This window comes from Corythoichthys intestinalis, chromosome 19, assembly GCF_030265065.1.
Source record: "Corythoichthys intestinalis isolate RoL2023-P3 chromosome 19, ASM3026506v1, whole genome shotgun sequence".
Lineage (NCBI taxonomy): Eukaryota > Metazoa > Chordata > Actinopteri > Syngnathiformes > Syngnathidae > Corythoichthys > Corythoichthys intestinalis.
The window spans coordinates 15,043,994-15,063,899 of record NC_080413.1 but is presented as its reverse complement, the minus strand read 5'-3'; the positions used below and the strand labels follow the sequence as shown (position 1 = coordinate 15,063,899).

General features: G+C 40.5%; 1 protein-coding gene across 2 annotated transcripts in view; it reads left to right on the top strand.

Moving 5' to 3' along the window:
- The window catches only part of grm1a (glutamate receptor, metabotropic 1a), an 82,678-nt gene that overhangs the window by 53,667 nt on the left and 9,105 nt on the right, over positions 1 to 19,906 (top strand). For both annotated transcript variants that reach the window (XM_057822241.1, XM_057822242.1), the window contains exons 6-8: positions 2,544 to 2,712; positions 14,675 to 14,801; positions 17,582 to 18,518. In XM_057822241.1, the coding sequence (XP_057678224.1) occupies positions 2,544 to 2,712; positions 14,675 to 14,801; positions 17,582 to 18,518 (1,233 nt within the window). The remainder of the gene's footprint in view (positions 1 to 2,543; positions 2,713 to 14,674; positions 14,802 to 17,581; positions 18,519 to 19,906) is intronic.

Genomic DNA, 19,906 nt, shown 5'->3' with positions numbered 1-19,906 from the left:
CTCGTACACAAATTTCTACTCGAATTAGTCATACGTCAAACGAGGCACAGGCCAGATTGGGGTCATTAACTCATTCACTCCCTGCCATTTTCACCGGTGCAACCCCTTTTGCTCCCGGCTGTTTTACTGGATTTTGACTGATTTTGCAAGGTCCACAGAAAATTCTGTTCTATTGCTATATAAACATGGAACCCACCAAAAGAAAGATTAGACTCTCTTCTTTCAGCAGGAAAATAAAAGTTTGTTCATATCTTTTTCCATTCTTTAGAAATCAGCATTGGAAAAATAGCTTTGTTTGAGTAATTTTCCAATTTCTGATGAAAAAAACAGAGAAATTGAGCTTTTTGTCAAAGCATACATTTCAAACGCAACTTTGACTTTAACATGGCTATTTTTTGCTTTTGTGACATCCCAAACATCTGAATAATATTTTCCTTCTACAAAATAAAAACAAGACAAATAGAGCTTTTGATAGCAAAGTAACAATTTATTTGCACATGGCTGGACTCTTGGGCTGGGAGATGGCGCTGTTGTGGCCGAGCCTGTCTCGGCGGACGGGGTGGGCTTTTCCCTCGTCACCGCCTGTCTCATCAAGATGGATTTTTTTCAGTCTTTCTTTCGTGGTGACCACTGCCTCGTGGCGGAGTTTGCCTGAACTTGTGTGGGGAATGTTGTGTTCCTGGGGGGGAACTGGTTTGGCCGTGCGCGTTTCCGGCTGGGTCGCGGGACACTGGAGAGTTGCGGGGGACACGAGCGGCCGAGCATGGCGGCGCGGGCGCTGCTGGGCGAGCAGCACGGACTCAATGGCATCGTCCGCTGCACTGGTGGTTCCGGTGGTTCTGCTCGGTCGTCCAGCACCTGGCATCCCGGGCGTCCTCCCGGTTGTTCTGCTCGGTCGTCCTCCTGGTCGTCGCACTTGGTCGTTCGTCGCCTGGCGTCCCCGACGTCCTCTCGGTCGTCCTGCTCGGACTTCCCGCGCCTGGCATCCTGGACGTTCTCCTGGTCGTCCATTCGGTCGTCTTCCGCAGGCGCCCCGGCCGTGCGGCCTGGCGATTTGTTCCGTTGAATCGGGTTGCGAGTCTTACCAAATGCGCTACTGCCCTCCAGTGGCCAGTTTTATTGCTTTAAAATGGATTTTGAGCATTGTGCTTTGGAGCTAAATTGCATCAGAACGTAGAGATGTCTCTTGTGAAAAAAAACTATAAATATGTTTTTGGGACACTGAAAAAATTAAAAATAGAACATATAAATGCGTTTTTGGGAGCAAATGAGTTAACAAATTATTTATTGTTTCTCTGCGGCCCGGTAGTAAATGCACCACGGACCTGTACCGGTCCCCCGGCCCAGTGGTTGGGCATCCCTGATCTAAGCCACAAACGTGTTAATCATCATTAAACTTGTAGCCCAGTCTGAAGTGTGCTGTGCCAATTCATTCATTGTGTAAGTGAGAGGCTGTTCTCGGCAGCGTGAGCGTCTAAGCGTGAGTGAAATCGAGTGGACTCACTCAATGAAGCGTTTAATAAAGACAAGCATTTTTCTACATTATTCTTGTTTAAAAATAATTCATATGAAGGTGTGACAGTGGTTAGCACGTCCACCTCACAAGTCTTGGATCGTGGGTGCAATTCCGGCTCCGGACATCCTGTGTGGAGTTTGCATGTTTTTCCCATGCCTGTGTGGGTTTGGTTTGGTTTGGTTTAGAAGGTGATGCAATGAAAAATGTGGGTGCGCCTATAATTTTGTGCTGGTCCACCTTAAGAAAAAAGTTAGGTGCAACCACTGCAAACAACGCAAAAAGTAAGTGTAGAGCCTTGGCAATTCATAGCCCAATGTTTTTTTTTCTGATATTGTTCGTGCATCCCAGAGAGCTGTTCAAGTTATCTGGCGAAAATTCTTCAATTTTTAATATCGTGATATAATATCGCAATATATCGCAACCCCCCCAAAAATCGCAATGTTTTTCCAATATCGTTCAGGCCTACTACCCGCTTCATTTACTTACTAATCCAAACAGACTTAGGTGAATTTTCAGCAACGACAAGCTACTCATCCACTGACTTGCAGCGGCTTTTCTTCTCCCAAATCGGTATCTTACGACGACTGCAGTCAGGCTGATCTCCAGTCGGAAACACCAAGATGTTAATTCTTATTCCATGAACGCAACACCTGCTTGCCAATTGCAATTTATCTGCCTGCCAGGCTCTTTGTGTTCCTCTGTGTTCATCACGGCCATATAGAAAATATCGAGCAGGAAAGGATGTAATTCGTTTAGACCAGAACCGATTTAGCGTCTCTTCCACAGAAGGGTGCAGTTTTCATCTGGCTTCAGTTGAATGGACAGCGTTTGACAGTCAAAAAGCTCCGCCGTGTCATTCCTTTGTCAGCCTTAGGTTAGCCCACGCATGCACTGGTTTGACTCGTCGCCGCGTCGTTCGAGTCGGTGTTCGCTTTTAAGTGGCTTCAGATAAAAGAAGCGTAACGGAATTGTTATCTTAAATTACCTGTCAGACACTCCGGCCTCATCTGTGTTCTCGACCTTTCAGGTACGACATTATGAATCTGCAGAACGTGGAGGACGGCCGCTACGACTACATCAACGTGGGCTCCTGGCACGAGGGCGTTCTGAGCATTGACGACAACAAACTGTGGATGAACAGCAGTGACATGGTGCGCTCGGTTTGCAGTGACCCATGTTCCAAAGGACAGATCAAGGTACGGAGGCTTGTTTGCCTTCAATTAACCTTGGCACGAAATGAGTTTGAGTAAACCAAAGCATCCGGAGAGGAAATCAATAGCCTTTAATGAAAGTAAAATGTCTTAAACTACAATATATGAGAGTATTCTAGAACTAAGGTGTGAGTAGTAACACCCTACACTATTAGCAGTGCTAGGTGTAATGCCATAGGGTGCTTGTAACCCCAGGGAACATGCTTTTTTGGGAGAAATTAGCAGCTACAGCATTGGCATTATACTTCGCAATATTGACTCAAAATAACTGCTAACTACACGTTTTTTTTGTTTTTTGTTTTGCTTTTGACCAAGAATTGAGACTGTTTTACTTCCATATCTATAAAGAATTAAGGGATTTAAGCATTTATTCACAAGAATTTTCACCGGATAAAGCTCTTTGTTTACATATGGCGGCCACCAATTTCCTTGCTGACTAACCACATAGTTCGCAATATTTACCTAAAATAAGTGTTAACTGCACGTTTTTTTTATTTTTTTGTTGTTTTTTTTTTTTTTTACCAAGAACTTAGACTGTTTTACATCCATATCTATAAAAATTTCAGGGATTTAAGCATTTATTCACAAGAATTTTCACCGGAAAAAGCTCTGTTTACATATGGTGGCCACTAATTTCCTCACTGACTAGCCACATAGTTCACAATATTTACCTAAAATAAATGTTGACTGCACATTTTTTTGTTGTTGCTTTTAACCAAGAATCGAGACTGTTTTACGCCCATATCTATAAAGAATTCATGGATTTAACCATTTATTCACAAGAATTTTCACCGCAAAAGCTCTTTGTTTACATATGGCGGCCGCCACATTGACGGACAGACCAGCATCGTACTTTGACATATTTCCGTAAAATAAATGCTAACTGCACGTTTTTTGTTGGTTTTTTTTTTTAACCAAGAATCGAGACCGTTTTACATCCATATGTATAAAGAATTCAGGGATTTAAGCATTTAGTCAGAATAATATTACCAGAAAAGCTCTATTTACATAGGGCAGCTGACACATTGACTAACAGACTAGCATCGTACTTTTGACATCTTTACTAGGGCTGTCAAACAATTAAAATTTTTAATCGAGTTAATCACAGCTTAAAAATTAGTTAATCGTAATTAATCGCAATTCAAACCATGCATAAAATATGCCATATTTTTCTGTAAATTATTGTTGGAATGGAAAGATAAGACAAAAGACGGATATATACATTCAACATACTGTACATAAGTACTGTATTTGTTTATTATAACAATAAATCAACAAGATGGCATTAACATTATTAACATTCTATTAAAGTGATCCATGGATAGAAAGTTCTTAAAGTTCTTAAAAGATAAATGTTAGTACAAGTTATAGAAATTTTATATTAAAATCCCTCTTAATGTTTTTGTTTTATTAAAATTTGTAAAATTTTCAATCAAAAAATAAACTAGTAGCTCGCCATTGTTGATGTCAATAATTACACCATGCTCACTAATGGTACTAACCCATAAAATCAGTTGGACCCAAGCGCCAGCAGAGGGCGCCAAACACAAAAAAAAAAAACAAGTAACAAGCGTACATTACACTGTACTATCATTTTAATCTGTTTGAGTGGGGCATGTGCGTTAATTGCGTCAAATATTTTAACGTGATTAATTTAAAAAATTAATTACCGCCCGTTAACGCGATAATTTTGACAGCCCTAATATTTACGTAAAATAAATGCTAACTGCACGTTTTTTTTTTTGTTTTTTTTTTGTGCTTTTAACCAAAAATCGAGACTGTTTTACGTCCATATCTAAAAAGAATTCAGGGATTTAAGCATTTGTTCAGAAGCATTTTCAATGAAAAAAATCTCGATTCCACTCGGTCAGCTTTGACGGCCACGCCAAGAATGCAGGCCCCCTATTATTTGGCCCCGCGCCCCGTGTCCCATCAATACATTATGAAGTCTATGGTTCAGGTTATACACTGTTCGATTCAAACCTTTGTTTTCAAAAACTACTAAAGAAACATTTTGAAAACTTCCATAATAAATGTCTGGATTTTATTAGAAAATTGAAATTGAAATATTTGAACACAAATCATATTAACGTACACAAGAATTACAAACTTGTTAATCTTCTCTTAGTTATCCGGGAATGCAAACACAAAAAACATTTGTCTTACTACCACTCAAAATTTTCTGTCTAAATAAATTAAATATCACAAAAAAACTTCTTACTCAGGGAGTAACAAAAATAAATCAAAATTGAGCCTTCCTTCAGGTAAAAAAACAACTACTCTTCTTGTCCACAAGCACAGCCAAACTCAACATAAAATGAAAGTTCCTTAGGGCTGCTTTAAAATCACATGAAAAAAATAAGAATGGACCGTGGAAAGAAGGGGGTAAACCTTAGTTCACTACATTTCTTACAGTTTAATGAACGTTAACAGTAGGAAACATACAGGAAGATAGATCTCTCAAAGCAGCTTCCTCCTCGAGTTTAAGAAATTCACACAGATATATGTTATGCTAACTCTGATGCAGGTCGGCAAAATTAGTGGTGTGTTCCCCAACTCCACAACAATGATGTCTATTTACATTACTTACAGTAGCTGCTGCTGGCGGGAAAAAAAACTTCTAATATCCCAGGTCTTCGCAGGGGGCGAAGGAGGCGGCATGCTGTACTGTATTTCTGTCGGGCTGTGAAATCAATGCGTGTGTATGTTTGGGGGAGGTTGTCAAGTCATTAGCCAATCAAGCGTACGTTTCAGGGGAAAAATGGACTGGCACATTCAGCAAGTGAAAAGCGGTCAATCTAAGTCTGAACATAATGAAAGTACAGTGGTACCTCTACATACGAAGTTAATCCGTTCCAGGACCTTGTTTGTAAGTCGAAATGGTCGTATGTCGAGCAGGATTTTACCATAGGAATACATTATAATTCCATTAATTCGTTCCACAGCCCAAAAACCTGCACTAAATCCTTAAAAAATACTGCTGGTGCTATTACAAATGGCAATTACACGTAGCAAAACAAATAAATTATAAATCAAAATTGGAATAATATAATAAAAAGAATAATAATAATTCCTGTAATAGTGTAACGAATCGGGTTCTAATAAGGCGGACGTTTTTTTTGTGTCCCTGAACGCACCGCGGGGCTGACGTGCCTGGACCGGTGAGCTTGAGTTTCACTTTCACTTTGAATGTTCTCTTGAGAACACCGTCAATTGCGGCAGACAGCAGGCGTTTTGTGTTGAATAAGTTGTGAAAGAAATGATGAAAACGTGGCGAAGCTGGCGATTTCTTTGGAGATGTTACCACAATAAGAATTGTCAGCTTAACTTATAAAGACTGGCGAACGATGGTCGGAGGAGGACCGTGGAGATGTATTGTTGAGCCATTTCACGGATGCCCACCCCACGCTCATATTTTTCTGTCATTTGCATCTTCATTTAGAAGGTAAGCATCAACTTTTTCCTTGTTTCACCACCTGTACCAACCTTTTCTGAAACCTGTGTTGATTTGTCACACAACAAAATCCGCCGTGCATTCGTCTGCGGTGCTGCCATTGTCGGCGTATTTCGAGCATGTCGTCGGATGTAGAAACAAATGGCGAGTCAAATTTTACGTTGGATGTCGAAAAGTTCGTGTGTCGAAGCGATCGTATGTAGAGGTACCACTGTACTGTAATTCACTTAATAATGGTCGGGTCAATTCTAGCCTTACAACATTTTGGAAGACAATCTAAATTATCTATATAACTGAAGTCAACATATAATGCAAATAAGGTTGCTTAAAAGTCGGTGGAGACAATTTCAGCATCATGAAAAGTTAGTAGTGTTAGGTCCCTATGCCCTTGGGTGAGAGACAGAGAGTCCCGAAAGTATTCCATACGTTAAAATCAGGGAATATAATAGTGTATGTAGTGCTATGCTTCATTGGAACTATGGTAGCGTCACTTTCAGATATTACTGACTTTTTTTTTTTTTTTTAAATTACTATTTTAACAAAAACCTGTTGAATGAAGCCAAAATTGCACTACTTATCGGAGTTCATAGACATTATACAATTTATAGTCAAGGTAGCGAGTGGAGGGGCAGATGAATACAGTTTTCTCTTCTTCCCAATGGAAGCGTAACAGAAAATAATTGAAAAGCATTGTTACAAAGTAACAGTACTCTTTCTCCGGTACAATTTGTGGATATTTTACCGACTTCGACAGTTTTTCCTAATATAAAAAATGCAAGACTGACTTTACACACACCCTTCACATCAATGAGAACGTGGGCATCATCAAAGCAGTTTGAAATGAGCTCGAGGGTTTGAGGGTGCCATGCATCGGTGATAAGCAACCATTCAAGTGCACAGCTCAGGTCCTCCATTGTTACTCCTCTCAACCAATTCCAATCAACTGGCCTCATCAAAGTGCAGTAGTCAATCCGCTCAAGAGGCGCTTCTATTCAAAGACGGCGTTGAAGTGGCTCAAACTCTGTAGCTTCCAGCATATATGTATATAATGCCAAGCCTCTGTTTCCATTGGCTGTGTTTCCATTGGCACTTTTGTCATTGTTTGAATGTGATGGGCCTTTTTTTGGCAGCCAGTCATCGTTTTGTTCTCCTTGGTAATCATCCAAAGCATCTTTGGCTGCTAAAGTGACTCTCGGCTTGTTTCTCTTTGTCCAAGGACACGTTGTGTACAAACAGGCACATTTGCTCTGTGTTTGGTTTTTCGCCAGTCTCTCTACCGTATTTCCTCAAATACTGGTTTAATATCATCCAGCAGGTAATAACAAATGCTGCACCGCCAATAAAAAAAACAGCTTTTTACCCCATTTTTACAGTTTTGATTTGTAATAACTTACTATTATACAAATAATTAATGTTTATGAGCGCTACTGTATGAAGAGAATATTTCATGAGGTATGCGTTTTTGAATGCAGTTTTTCCATATATGTGGCTAGGGTTGCCAACTGTCCCTTGGAAAATGGAATCATCCGGTATTCAGAAACTAAAGTATGCGTCCTTTATTGAGCTTTCAAGGGACGTGCTTTTTCCCTTATTATCAAACTAGCAAATAGTACAGTGGTACCTTGACATACGATCGTTTCAACACACAATCTTTTCAACAACCAACATAAAATTTGACTCGCCATTTGTTTCTACATCCGACGACAAGCTCGAAATACGACGATTTATGACAGCGCCGGAGTTTCTTGTTCGAGCAATCAACATGGGTTCCAAGAATGTTAGTGCAGGTGGTGAAAAAAGGAAAAAGGTGAGGCTTACCATTGAAATGAAGATGGAAATGATAGAAAAATATGAGCACGGTGTGCCCGTCGGTGAACTGGCGTGAAATTACGACCGTAGAATGTCTCCGATCTCGACAGTCCTCCACCGACCTTCGTTCGTCAGTCTTTGTAAGTTAAGGTGACAATTATTATGACTGTAAGATCGCCAAAAAATTGGCAGCTTCGTCAGATTTTTAATCATTTTTTTCAGAACTTCTGCAACACAACATGCCTACTGTCCACCGCAGCTGAACATGAAAAGTGAAAGTAAAAAGTCCTTTCTCACTCTGGCACATCAGCCACGGGGTGCATTCAGGTGCACCACGCAAAACACATCCGCCAATTATAACTATTATCATTCCAATTTGTATTCATAATTTATTTGTTTTGCTCTGTGTAATTGCTATTTGCAATAGTACCAGGAGCATTTATTATGGATTTAGTGTAAGCTTTCGGGCCGTGGAATGAATTATTGGAAAATACTGCTCGACATACGACCATTTTGACTTACAAACAAGGTCCTGGAATGAATTAACTTCGTATGTAGAGGTACCACTGTATCTTACTTGTAGAACGAACGCATACCGTAATGGTGCTTCACAAGAATATGCAGGGAAACACATTCCCCCACCGATCCTGCTTTTTGACCAATGATAATTCAAAATACCACTCCTCTCATTGGTCGAGGTACTGTCGGTAACGGAAGGCATCATAAGAGTGTGGGAGATGAGAGGTTTGAGTGAAGCGAGAGTAAAAAGCATGTTCAAAATGATGATCATTCGTTTTCTTTACGTACTTCATTTTTGCTAATTGTATTATATTTTTGAGTGGTCAAATTTATTATATTTGAAGTGATCATTTACAAAGATGTTATTGCTGAGGACCTTTGCACTTTACCTGAGAGTTTGTTTTAGGGCTGCAGCTATCGATTATTTTAGTAGTCGATTAATTAATGAACTAGTTAGTTCGAATAATCGAGTAGTCGGATAAGGAACATGAAAAATTAAAATATCTGAGCTGAGCCTCAAACGGTATGAAAAAATAAATAAATGAGGATCTATGTACAACAAAAGAACAATAGGGAATGGGACGTACTACGTCATTGTTTGGACCCGCCTCCATGCTGGCAATATAATTCACTTCCGGGCCGGCAGAGTCAATGCGGATTGTAACGTGTGATAGTGCTAAGCTAACTCTTTCGGTGTTTTAGAAAGAAAGTATGGGTGCTTTATTGTTGCGTTACCGGGTGCAACAGCGTCTCCTACGACAAAAAAAGGGGTGAGGAAAAATGGACTCACTTTTCACCGTTTTCCTGCATGGAGGACCAAATATCAGATCACGAAGGTACGACGGATGGCTGGATTGCAGCGGTTCGTCGGAAAAGCATTTCTTATGATCATATTTCTGCTGGAATGAGAGTGTGTTCCTGTCATCTCTACTCTTGTAAGTTGAACGATTTATCCACTTTTGGTTTCAATACGTTTTTGTTTTTTTACACCGTTGTGTAAATCTGCCTCGGTAGCAATGCTCGCCTACTACGACTCCCCTACCTGTTGTGTTCCTAGGTAAACCTGCTGACAACACATCCCGATTGGTCACCATCTCTCTTCTTGGATCATCTGACAAAGAAAATTTGTTCAATGGAGTGGTTCCATTTGTCCTGTGTCGGACTCAAACAAGCCCCTGCAGCAGACGCCATCTGGGTCTGCCCTTCTCGTCGATGAACTGCGGGCTTTTAACTTGTGAAAATGCAAGAACTTTAATGCACATATTTATTCTGCCTGGCTATTTAACTATGGCCAGTGACGTTTTTTTTTTTTTAACCACTTTGACAAAGACACCTTTCATTGTAATGTTGAATTTATATATTCTATGATTATTTTTAAATTATAATATTCTTATTTGCCCTTATGTAGACTTTAGACTGTCAATTCAAATAGTGTTGGAAAAGTTGCAATACCTAAAATAGAAATGCAAGAACTGTAAAGTACATATTTATACACCTTTATTTACCTAAGGCCACTGGATGTTTTTTAACTGCTTTGAAAAATACAGGTTTTGTTGTGATCTTGTATTTATATAGTATATAGCTTTTTATAATGTATTATGTATTATAATATTTGCTGCCCCCTGCCAGAGTGTGGGCCATTTTGTACTAAAATGATTTTAAACTGTCAGTTCAAATACTGTGTTGGAGACTAGTACTTGCAATACTTAAAATGGAAATGCAAGAACTTTAAAGCACATATTTATCCTGTCTGGCAATTTACCCAAGGCCAGTAAATAGGGTTTTAAACTGCTTTGACAAAGACACGTTTATTGTGATCTTGTATTTGTGTATTACTTATAATTATATAATATTTGCTGCCACCGTCAGAGGGTGGGCCTTGTTTGCACTAAAGATTTTAAACTGTCAATTCAAATATCGTATTGGAGAAATTGCATTACTTGAAATAAATCTATTGCAACTTATCAGTCCCAGTTCTTGTCTACAACACTGTCCAAAAATTGTCAATGCATATTCCAAATAGAATAACAAAATTAAGTCACCTGACTTTGTAATTATTACACCTGTTTATTATGAAGACCTGAAGTAAACAAGCAGTTAGTTTGTCAAGAAGTTGTTCAAGTCATGTTTTGGTATTCATATTTTATTGACTTTTCATAACACTTGGGATCGTGTTTGTAAGAGCAGCGCAAACTGAAGTTTCAGCGTGCACTCTTCGCCTTTCCAACCTCTCAACGCTCCGATGTGGTGCGCTTGACCTCAGAATAACCCAAGAAGAGATATGGTGACCAATCGGGATGTGTTGTCAGCATTTCATATGCAGGTTTTCCTAGTAACACAACAGGTAGGTGATGAGGAGGAGTAGGTTAGCATTGCTACCGAGGCAGATTTACACAACAGTAAAGAAAAAAACAAAAACAAAAAACGTATTGAAACCAAAACGGATAAATCGTTCAACTTACAAGAGTAGAGATGAGGGGAATACACTCTCATTCCAGCAGAAATATGATCATAAGAAATGCTTTCCCGACGAACCGCTGCAATCCAGCCATCCGTCGTACCTTCGTGATCTGATATTTGGTCCTCCATGCAGGAAAACGGTGAAAAGTGAGTCCATTTTTCCTAACCCCTTTTTTTGTCGTAGGAGACGCTGTTGCACCCGGTAACGCAACAATAAGCACCCATATTTTCTTTCTAAAACACCGAAAGAGTTAGCTTAGCACTACCACACGTTACAATCCGCATTGACTCTGCCGGCCCGGAAGTGAATTATATTGCCAGCATGGAGGCGGGTCCAAACAATGACGTAGTACGTCCCATTCCCTATTGGCTATCTTGCATAGCAAATGTCCGCTAGCTTAAATGCTATAAAATGCTAAAGTTTTTTTTTTTTTTTTTTTTTACAATACTCTTAACAAATGGTTCACTCATATAGACCCTACTCACGTGACGTCACAGCCACGCCCCCGCGCCATGATGTCCGCATACTCGCCATAGAAATGCATTAGCGCTTCGTAAATTCTTCCTATTATTGCACGTTTTACTGCTCGTCAACATTAATACTCAAAATGGTGAAGTCGTGTGTGGCGGTCGGTTGCAAAAACAGAGAAGATAGACGGAGAGACTTGAATTTTTACCGTATTCCGAGAGACACGAAGAGGAGGCCGCGATTGACTGCTGCAATTCGACGAGACAACTGGGCTCCAAACGACTACCACAGATTATGTAGTAGTCATTTTATATCTGGTAAGATGCATTTAATATATATTTAGAGGGTTTCGGGCTGACAACCACAATTAAGATCATTGCTAGGCTAATCGCCGACAACATACACGTATGTATGTAGTTAGTGCTATTGCTAAACCATATAAACATTAAAAGCCCTAGCTCCATTGACAAATGACATGAAATACATTAGACTTGACAGTGGATGTTAGCAAGAACAAAAGATTTTCAATTGAAAATTTCGTAACTCACCTTCCGAGCACAAGATTCCTGCCGAATTTTCGTGTACGAGGACGTGTTTCACCTAACCAGCAACGTAGCATTTATAAGCCTCCAAGCTCTTAAAGTTTTTCAAACTTTCGTGAGAATAGGCTGATTTTGTGTGGGTATCAGATGTCAGGCGAAGCCAGCGGGTCGAAAAACATCGATTTAGGCATCAAATACGGATCTGGCGAATGGATAAACTGAAGCTTTTCCACGTAATGCCTTTTATGCAACGGATCCAATGAGTTTACAGCGTCAGATAACACCGGGGCTTCCATGAATTGCTCTATAACTTGCTCGACTAATAGAAAACAATGAGAATAGGTCTGAAAAAGAGGTACAATATGGCGGCCGGAAACAGCGACACGCCCATTTTGTGACGTAGGTGAGTAGGGTCTATTCCCACAAAAAAAAAAAAACAGACTAAAAATACAAATATACCTATAAACTAAATTACGAACGCATTAAAAAACAATAGCTCAAACAAAAACTTAGCTTACGTTGGTCTTAACAGGGAGCAGTTGGATTCAGCCATGTGAAATGAGGCAGATCAGAGGGCAGTGACACCGACGGATAGTACGGGTTGATACTGTTGTACACTCGGACTCCAGGACAGCTTGAACTGGTTTGGATGATAGTCGAGGTTCTTTACCCACCATTCGCACAATCTTTTGTTGAAATCTCTCATCAATTTTGCTTTTCCATCCACATCTAGGGAGGTTAGCCACAGTGCCATGGGCTTTACACTTATTGATTACACTGCGCACGGTAGACACAGGAACATTCAGGTCTTTGGAGATGGTCTTGTAGCCTTGAGATTGCCCATGCTTCCTCCCAGTTTTGCTTCTCAAGTCCTCAGACAGTTCTTTGGTCCTCTTCCTTTTCTCCATGCTCAATGTGGTCCACACAAGGACACAGGTTGAGTCAACTTCAATCCATTTTAACTGGCTGCAAGTGTGATATAGTTATTGCCACCACCTGTTATGTGCCACAGATAAGTAACAGGGGCTGATAATTAGGGTTGTTCTGATCATGTTTTTTTGCTCCCGATCCGATCCCGATCGTTTTAGTTTGAGTATCTGCCGATCCCGATATTTCCCGATCCGATTGCTTTGTTTTTTTGCTCCCGATTCAATTCCAATCATTCCCGATAATTTTTCCCGATCATATACATTTTGGCAATGCATTAAGAAAAAAATGAATAAAACTGGGACGAATATATACATTCAACATACAGTACATAAGTACTGTAGTTGTTTATTATGACAATAAATCCTCAAGATGGCATTTACATTATTAACATTCTTTCTGTGAGAGGGATCCACAGATAGAAAGACTTGTAATTTTTAAAGGATAAATGTGACTTTGTATATTGTGACTAAATATTGCATCTAGTGTATTTGTTCAGCTTTCAGGAAATGATACTGTAGCCATTTAAATGTTGTGCCCAAATGCATGATGGGAAGTGCACCCATGACTGTGCATAGTGGTACCAATGGATATATCTTCTCTGCGTTGGAAAATAACATAGGGTGTGAAGAAAAAGATCAATTACTACCTTACTTCCCCACATTGCTTTCCCATTATATTTCTAATCATAGGGAGAGGGATTGTAAGGCTTTAGCCAATTAACAAAATGTTCTAAAGGTTGCCAAAATTCACTCTACTCATTATACGCTGCCTTCTAGCTCTATATATAGGTAAAACGACGCCATTACAGATTGAACGCGACAATGCGTGAGTGGGTCGTGCAGCGCATGCGTTAATTGCTTTAAATATTTTAACGTGATAAATTTTAATAAAAATTAATTACCGATAAATTTGATAACCCTACCTTAAGCCTAAACTACAGACTCTGGATGAGTGTAACATATTATGTCAGTAACGTTAAATACAATTAGAAAACGATTTAATTAAAAAATATATATATATTTAAAAAGGCATGTCCGATATTTTTTTGCCTATTCCGATACTTTGAAAATTACTTGATCGGACCCGATCAACATGTCTACGGATAATAACACAAATTAGAGAAGCATCACATGATTTTTCAAAGAGTGCTAATACTTTTGTACGGCCCATTTTTGGAGTTTTGTGTAAAATGATAATGATTTTTTTTTCATTCTCTTTTGTGTTTTTTCATTGCAAGAAAAATAAGTGAAGATAATACTACCAAAGCATTTGTAATTGCAATCATTTGCTGGGAGAAATTAAGCATTATCTGACCGAATTGCAGGGGTGCCAATACTTTTGGCCAGCACTGTATGTGACTAGGTAGGTAGCTAGCTATATTGATGCTAATGCTAAATGCACAGTTCGTCAATACACAATTGCCAGACCCACTCACTCAAAAGGACTTTGACCTAAGTTGCCGTCAATGTCAGCCATTAAGGTAAACACTTATGTTCTCACCAGTTTTGGGACTTACCCTGATTTTCCCCATCTGCAGCTGATCGTTTTGAGTCAAGCTTTACACTAAGTTGCCCTAAGGGAGGACGCATCCTCTCCTCACTTTGTTTCCTGACCCACTTATCACCCTGCTTTACATATCAGTGTGCCGCTAACAGCTGGCGCGGGTGCGGAATGCAAAAAAATCCATCGTCCTTGTCCTATAAACAGCGTCTTGACTTGATGAATGAGGACGCAGTGACATGAGTGTCCTATTTACGTTCGCAGGTGATCAGGAAGGGTGAGGTGAGCTGCTGCTGGATCTGCACCACGTGTAAGGAAAATGAAATAGTCCTGGATGAGTTCACTTGCAAAGCTTGTGAACTGGGATGGTGGCCTGCTGATGACTTAGCAGGTAGGAAACGCTAAAACACACAATAATTAAAATGAGGTGTTCGTCTTTCTATTCCCTCGCTTGTGCTCTTTGTCAAATGTGACCATCACTTGTTTTGACAGCTATCTATTGAGCTAAGCGCTCAATTCCCAGGTGTAAAATCTGATTTTTTAAAAGTGTAAAGCATCTGTCACTCACATGACGTTTGCTATTACTTGTTGTACCTTCATTTTGGGATGAGTGTAAGACGGTTTTTTGGTGAGTGAGAACTCATTTTGTGTGCGTTGAGAGTATCTTTCAATATATGAGTGAGGTTTTTTTTTTGTGTCTAAGCAAGAAGGTTTGCCGATGTCACTGAGATTATCTATTCGGCATGTACCGGTATGAGATTTGACCTAGGGCGTAGGTTTGGTGTCAACATTGGTAGGGACGATATTACCATAATGCACATAATGCACATAACGCAAACAATGATCCAAATAAGGGACAGCTAGCTTGACTTCGTTGTTCCTTGTGGAGGCTGGCCTGACCAGAGTTGTTTTGCAGGTTAGCAAGTTTAATGTTATGCTAACTCTAATGCAGGTTGGACTTTCAGTAGCCAAATTAGTGGTGTTTCCCCCACTTCCACGACATTGAAGTCTTTTTACATGACTTACAGTGGCTGCTTCTGGCCAAAAAATAAGCTTCTAATATCCCTCCTCTCCAAAGGGGGCAGAGGAGGCGGCATGTTGTCGACATGAATCTGTTGGGGCTGTGTGAGCATGTGTGTGTGTTTTTGTGACGGGATGGGGGGGGGGGGATTTAACTCATCTGCCAACCAAACAGCACATTCAGCAAGTGAAAAGGGGATAAATGTACCGTAATTTCCCGAATATAAGGCGTACCCATGTATAATGCGCACCCCAAATTTACTTGTAAAATCTAGGGGAAATTATTGTACCCGTTTATAACGCGCACCCTAATTTTAGCACCAATAAATAGAAGAATACAAGAAAACAGAGCTCATGTACAGATACAGAAATGTCATTTTACTGAATGGTGAAACACAGCACAAGCATAGCATATTGGTAGTTCAAAAACTTACTATAAACTGACAATATTTGCGGCAATAATATCATTTGACAACTTCTCCAACTTACCAGAATCTAGGTAAAAAAAAAAACAGATGTGACTTTTCTTTTAAAGGATGCTGTATAACTTGCTTGTTTCATCATGATGAATCAATGTTTCTTCCATGGATTGATACTGTAAAATGAAAGTGTGAACGTAAGTCGGAAATCTGAGAGAGCTCATCGCTGTCGACACGACGGTAACAATAGGAACTATTGTTATTTGGGTTTGAGTTTCCCGAGGGACAGATACAGTTGTCGGACACACACAGGAAGTCTGTGTTGTTACGTTTGTTATGGTCCGAGTTGCGGAGCTGCAATAAACGTTAACTCAAATGAGTTCAAGGAACTAAATTCTGTGCTTTATGAAGAGTGAAAAAAGCAGAATTTAACACAGACGAAATCATTCGGCCGATCAGAGTGAAGTATTACCGAAACAAAATGGTGACGTCACGTACCGTAATGATCGGCAACGGATCGCCGCATATGTTTCTTCAACACAACGTGGCCGTGTCAACAAAAAAAAATCGGTTTATATATAGTATATATATTTCTGTCTCCATCCATGTACCCGTTTATAATGCGCACCATGATTTTACAAGTTGATTTTGGGGAAAAAAAGTGTGCGTTATATTCGGGAAATTACGGTAAGTCTATATATAATGAAAATTTAATTCACTTAATAATGGTAGGGTCTATACTATCATGACGACATATGGGAAGAAAATCTAAATTACTTATATAACTGAACTCTTTATGTAGTCCAAATAAGGTTGCTTAAAAGTTGGTGGGTACAACTTGAGCATCCTGAAAAGTTGGTAGTGTTATGTCCCTGCCGTCCCTATGCAAACCTACGCCCTTGAATTTGACGGTATGATAACCTTAAGCAAAAATACAGTGGTTTCACGGTATCACGGTATTGCAATTAAAGCTCTAAAATGTGTTATTTTGAATTGTATGGGTTAAAAAAAACAATATAACAGATTTATTTTTTATTTTTTTCACAACATAGTAGCAAATTTGAACATTGTTAAACTGGTCTTTTGGACGTCCGCACAAGTTGATCCATCATTTACATTTATCCTTCTGAGTTTCTGGCTTTGGGAAACGTATGACCAAAACATCCTTCATATGTGGACGGTCGTAATGTCTAGTCGTTTCTACAAGCACCATAGCAGCAGTGTTTACTCGGCATGTTCTTTTTTGAAAGATTACTGGCAGAAAACAAGCAGTACTAGCATGGGTTATATGCGAGCGCGCTTCTATGTTGACCCCCTTCCGGTTTACGACTGTGACGTCACGCAGCCTTGCGGTCTAAAAATAGCGTCTGTGCGATAGGCTTTTCTTAATGAAAGTTAGTTTTGTGTTGTCATTTTTTTCTGGGGTGAGTTCGAGCATTTTGTGTGCATTGAAAGTGTATGAGAGATTTTTGGGTCAGCCTGAGCAAGAGTTTTGCTGATGTGACTGAGGTTGCTTGTAAGTGAGCTTTTCTGGGTGAGTGTGAGAGGTTGTCTTTTTTGGTCAGCAGTATAGATTTGCAACTAAAAGGTTTTCGGGGTGGGGGTGACTGCCAGTATCTCTTGTATGAGTGAATTTTTTTGGGTGTGAGGTTTTTTCTGTTTTGAAAGAGGCAAATGTACACTTTACACAAGCTGTACGTAACCTCGTAACACAGATCTTCTGTGCTTTTAGGTTGCCAGCCACTGCCACTGAAGTATCTGGACTGGGCCGATGTTGAATCCATGGTGGCAGTGGCGTTCTCCTGCGTGGGAATCCTCATCACTTCCTTTGTGACGTTCGTCTTCATCCAGTACCGCGACACTCCCGTGGTCAAATCCTCCAGCCGAGAGCTTTGCTACATTATCCTGGCGGGCATCTTCCTAGGCTACATCTGCCCGTTCACTCTGATCGCCCGGCCTACCGTTCCCTCCTGCTACCTGCAGCGCCTCCTGGTAGGCCTGTCGTCGGCCATGTGCTACTCGGCGCTAGTGACCAAGACAAACCGCATTGCTCGCATCTTGGCGGGCAGCAAGAAGAAGATCTGCACGCGCAAGCCACGTTTCATGAGTGCTTGGGCGCAGGTTATCATCGCTTTCATGCTGATTAGCGTCCAACTCACGCTGGAGGTCACCCTCATTATCCTGGAGCCGCCCGAACCCGTCAAGTCGTACCCAAGCATTCGCGAGGTCTACCTCATCTGCAACACCAGCAACCTTGGCATGGTGGCACCGCTGGGCTACAACGGCCTGCTCATCATGAGCTGCACTTACTACGCCTTCAAGACGCGCAACGTCCCGGCCAATTTCAACGAGGCCAAATACATCGCCTTCACCATGTACACTACTTGCATCATCTGGCTGGCGTTTGTGCCCATCTATTTCGGCTCCAACTACAAAATCATCACCACCTCCTTCTCCGTCAGCCTTAGCGTCACCGTGGCGCTGGGCTGCATGTTCACGCCCAAGATGTACATTATCATCGCCAAGCCCGAAAGGAACGTACGAAGCGCCTTCACCACATCCGACGTGGTGCGAATGCACGTCGGGGACGGCAAGTCGGCTGCGGCGTGCGGCACCAACAGCTTCCTCAACATGTTCCGCAGGAAGAAGCCCGCAGCTGGCAACGCCAAGTGAGTCCACTCTCGTTGTTAAGCGGACTGTTATTCCGAGTACGGTGGTGCCTTGAGATATTTTATTATACAGTCGTCCAATGACCAATGTTGGAGCAGCACAATGAATTAAATTGCAGCATATGGCGGAAAACACAGACAAGACTGAAAAAGCAGTTTCTGCTCTTGCACTCCTCTTTAAAAGAAACTGCTGTATTTTAAGCCAAAAGAACTGTTGTGTTTGATAGAACAATATGTCTGTATGCTGCCATAGCAGATTCATGGCGCAATAAGCCCCCGAACTATTTTCAACTTGTCCATTTTACCCTGGATACCCCCATTTACAGATGTCGCGCAACCGCTTTTGTTTTAACCCAGCCATAAAACAAAGGTAATTAATAAAATGTCTGTCATTTTTAGCTTAGAACAGGCATGTCCAAAGTCCGGCCCGGGGGCAAAATGCGGCCCGTGGTCAAATTTAATCCGGCCCCCAGCCTCTGTCATATAATCAATAACATCTGGCCTGCACACAGACTTAATAAATTGGTCATCAGTACTGCAACCAGCATATGAAGTACCTTACACACGAAATGCTGCTCCTCATTTACCCACTAAAAGGCAGCAGCACTTTAACCCTTTGTTCCAAATGCCACATTTGATACACCTAAAATTTCATGATTTTGAGACTAATTTAAAAAAAAAAAAAAAACAATGGATGCAAGTCAACACATGAATTTGCAGGTTCTATGAGAAAAAAAAACATGATTTAGCATGAGTTATAGATATTAGAGCGCTTATATTACACATATTCATTTTGACTTTTCGTTTAACAAATTTGAAAAAATGGTTTCATTAGGACCTTATTTTTCAAATTTTGGGATTCTCTGATAATTTCTCCATGTTGCAGGTATTGAAGGGCTACGCAACATTACCCGTGTGACCCATTACGTCCATTTTCTAAAATGGCGACAATCAACAAAAAAAAGAAAGTTGACTGTGACGGCCGACGCTTCAAGGATAGGTGGAAATTGGACTATTTCTTCACTAAAATACGCAACAACTGTGTCTGCCTCATTTGCAAAGAGAAAGTCGCTGTTTTTAAAGATTTCAATGTTAGCCTATATTACCAAACAAGACAGGCTGACATGTACGGCAAGATTACAGGGAAGATTCGCAGCGAGAAATTGAAGCAACTTGAAGCTAGTTTAATTTCACAGCAGCCGTATTTCGCAAGAGCCCGAGAGTTGAAAAAGAACGCAAAAAAGGCTAGGAGTATGATTGTTAAAATTATTCAAATTAAAAAAATAAAGCAAATGTGACACACTGAATGGCTTGCTAAAAGTTGCTTAAATATATTGTTCTACGTAAAGGACGTCAGCCAAGGTCGGCCCCCCACATTTTTATCGCAC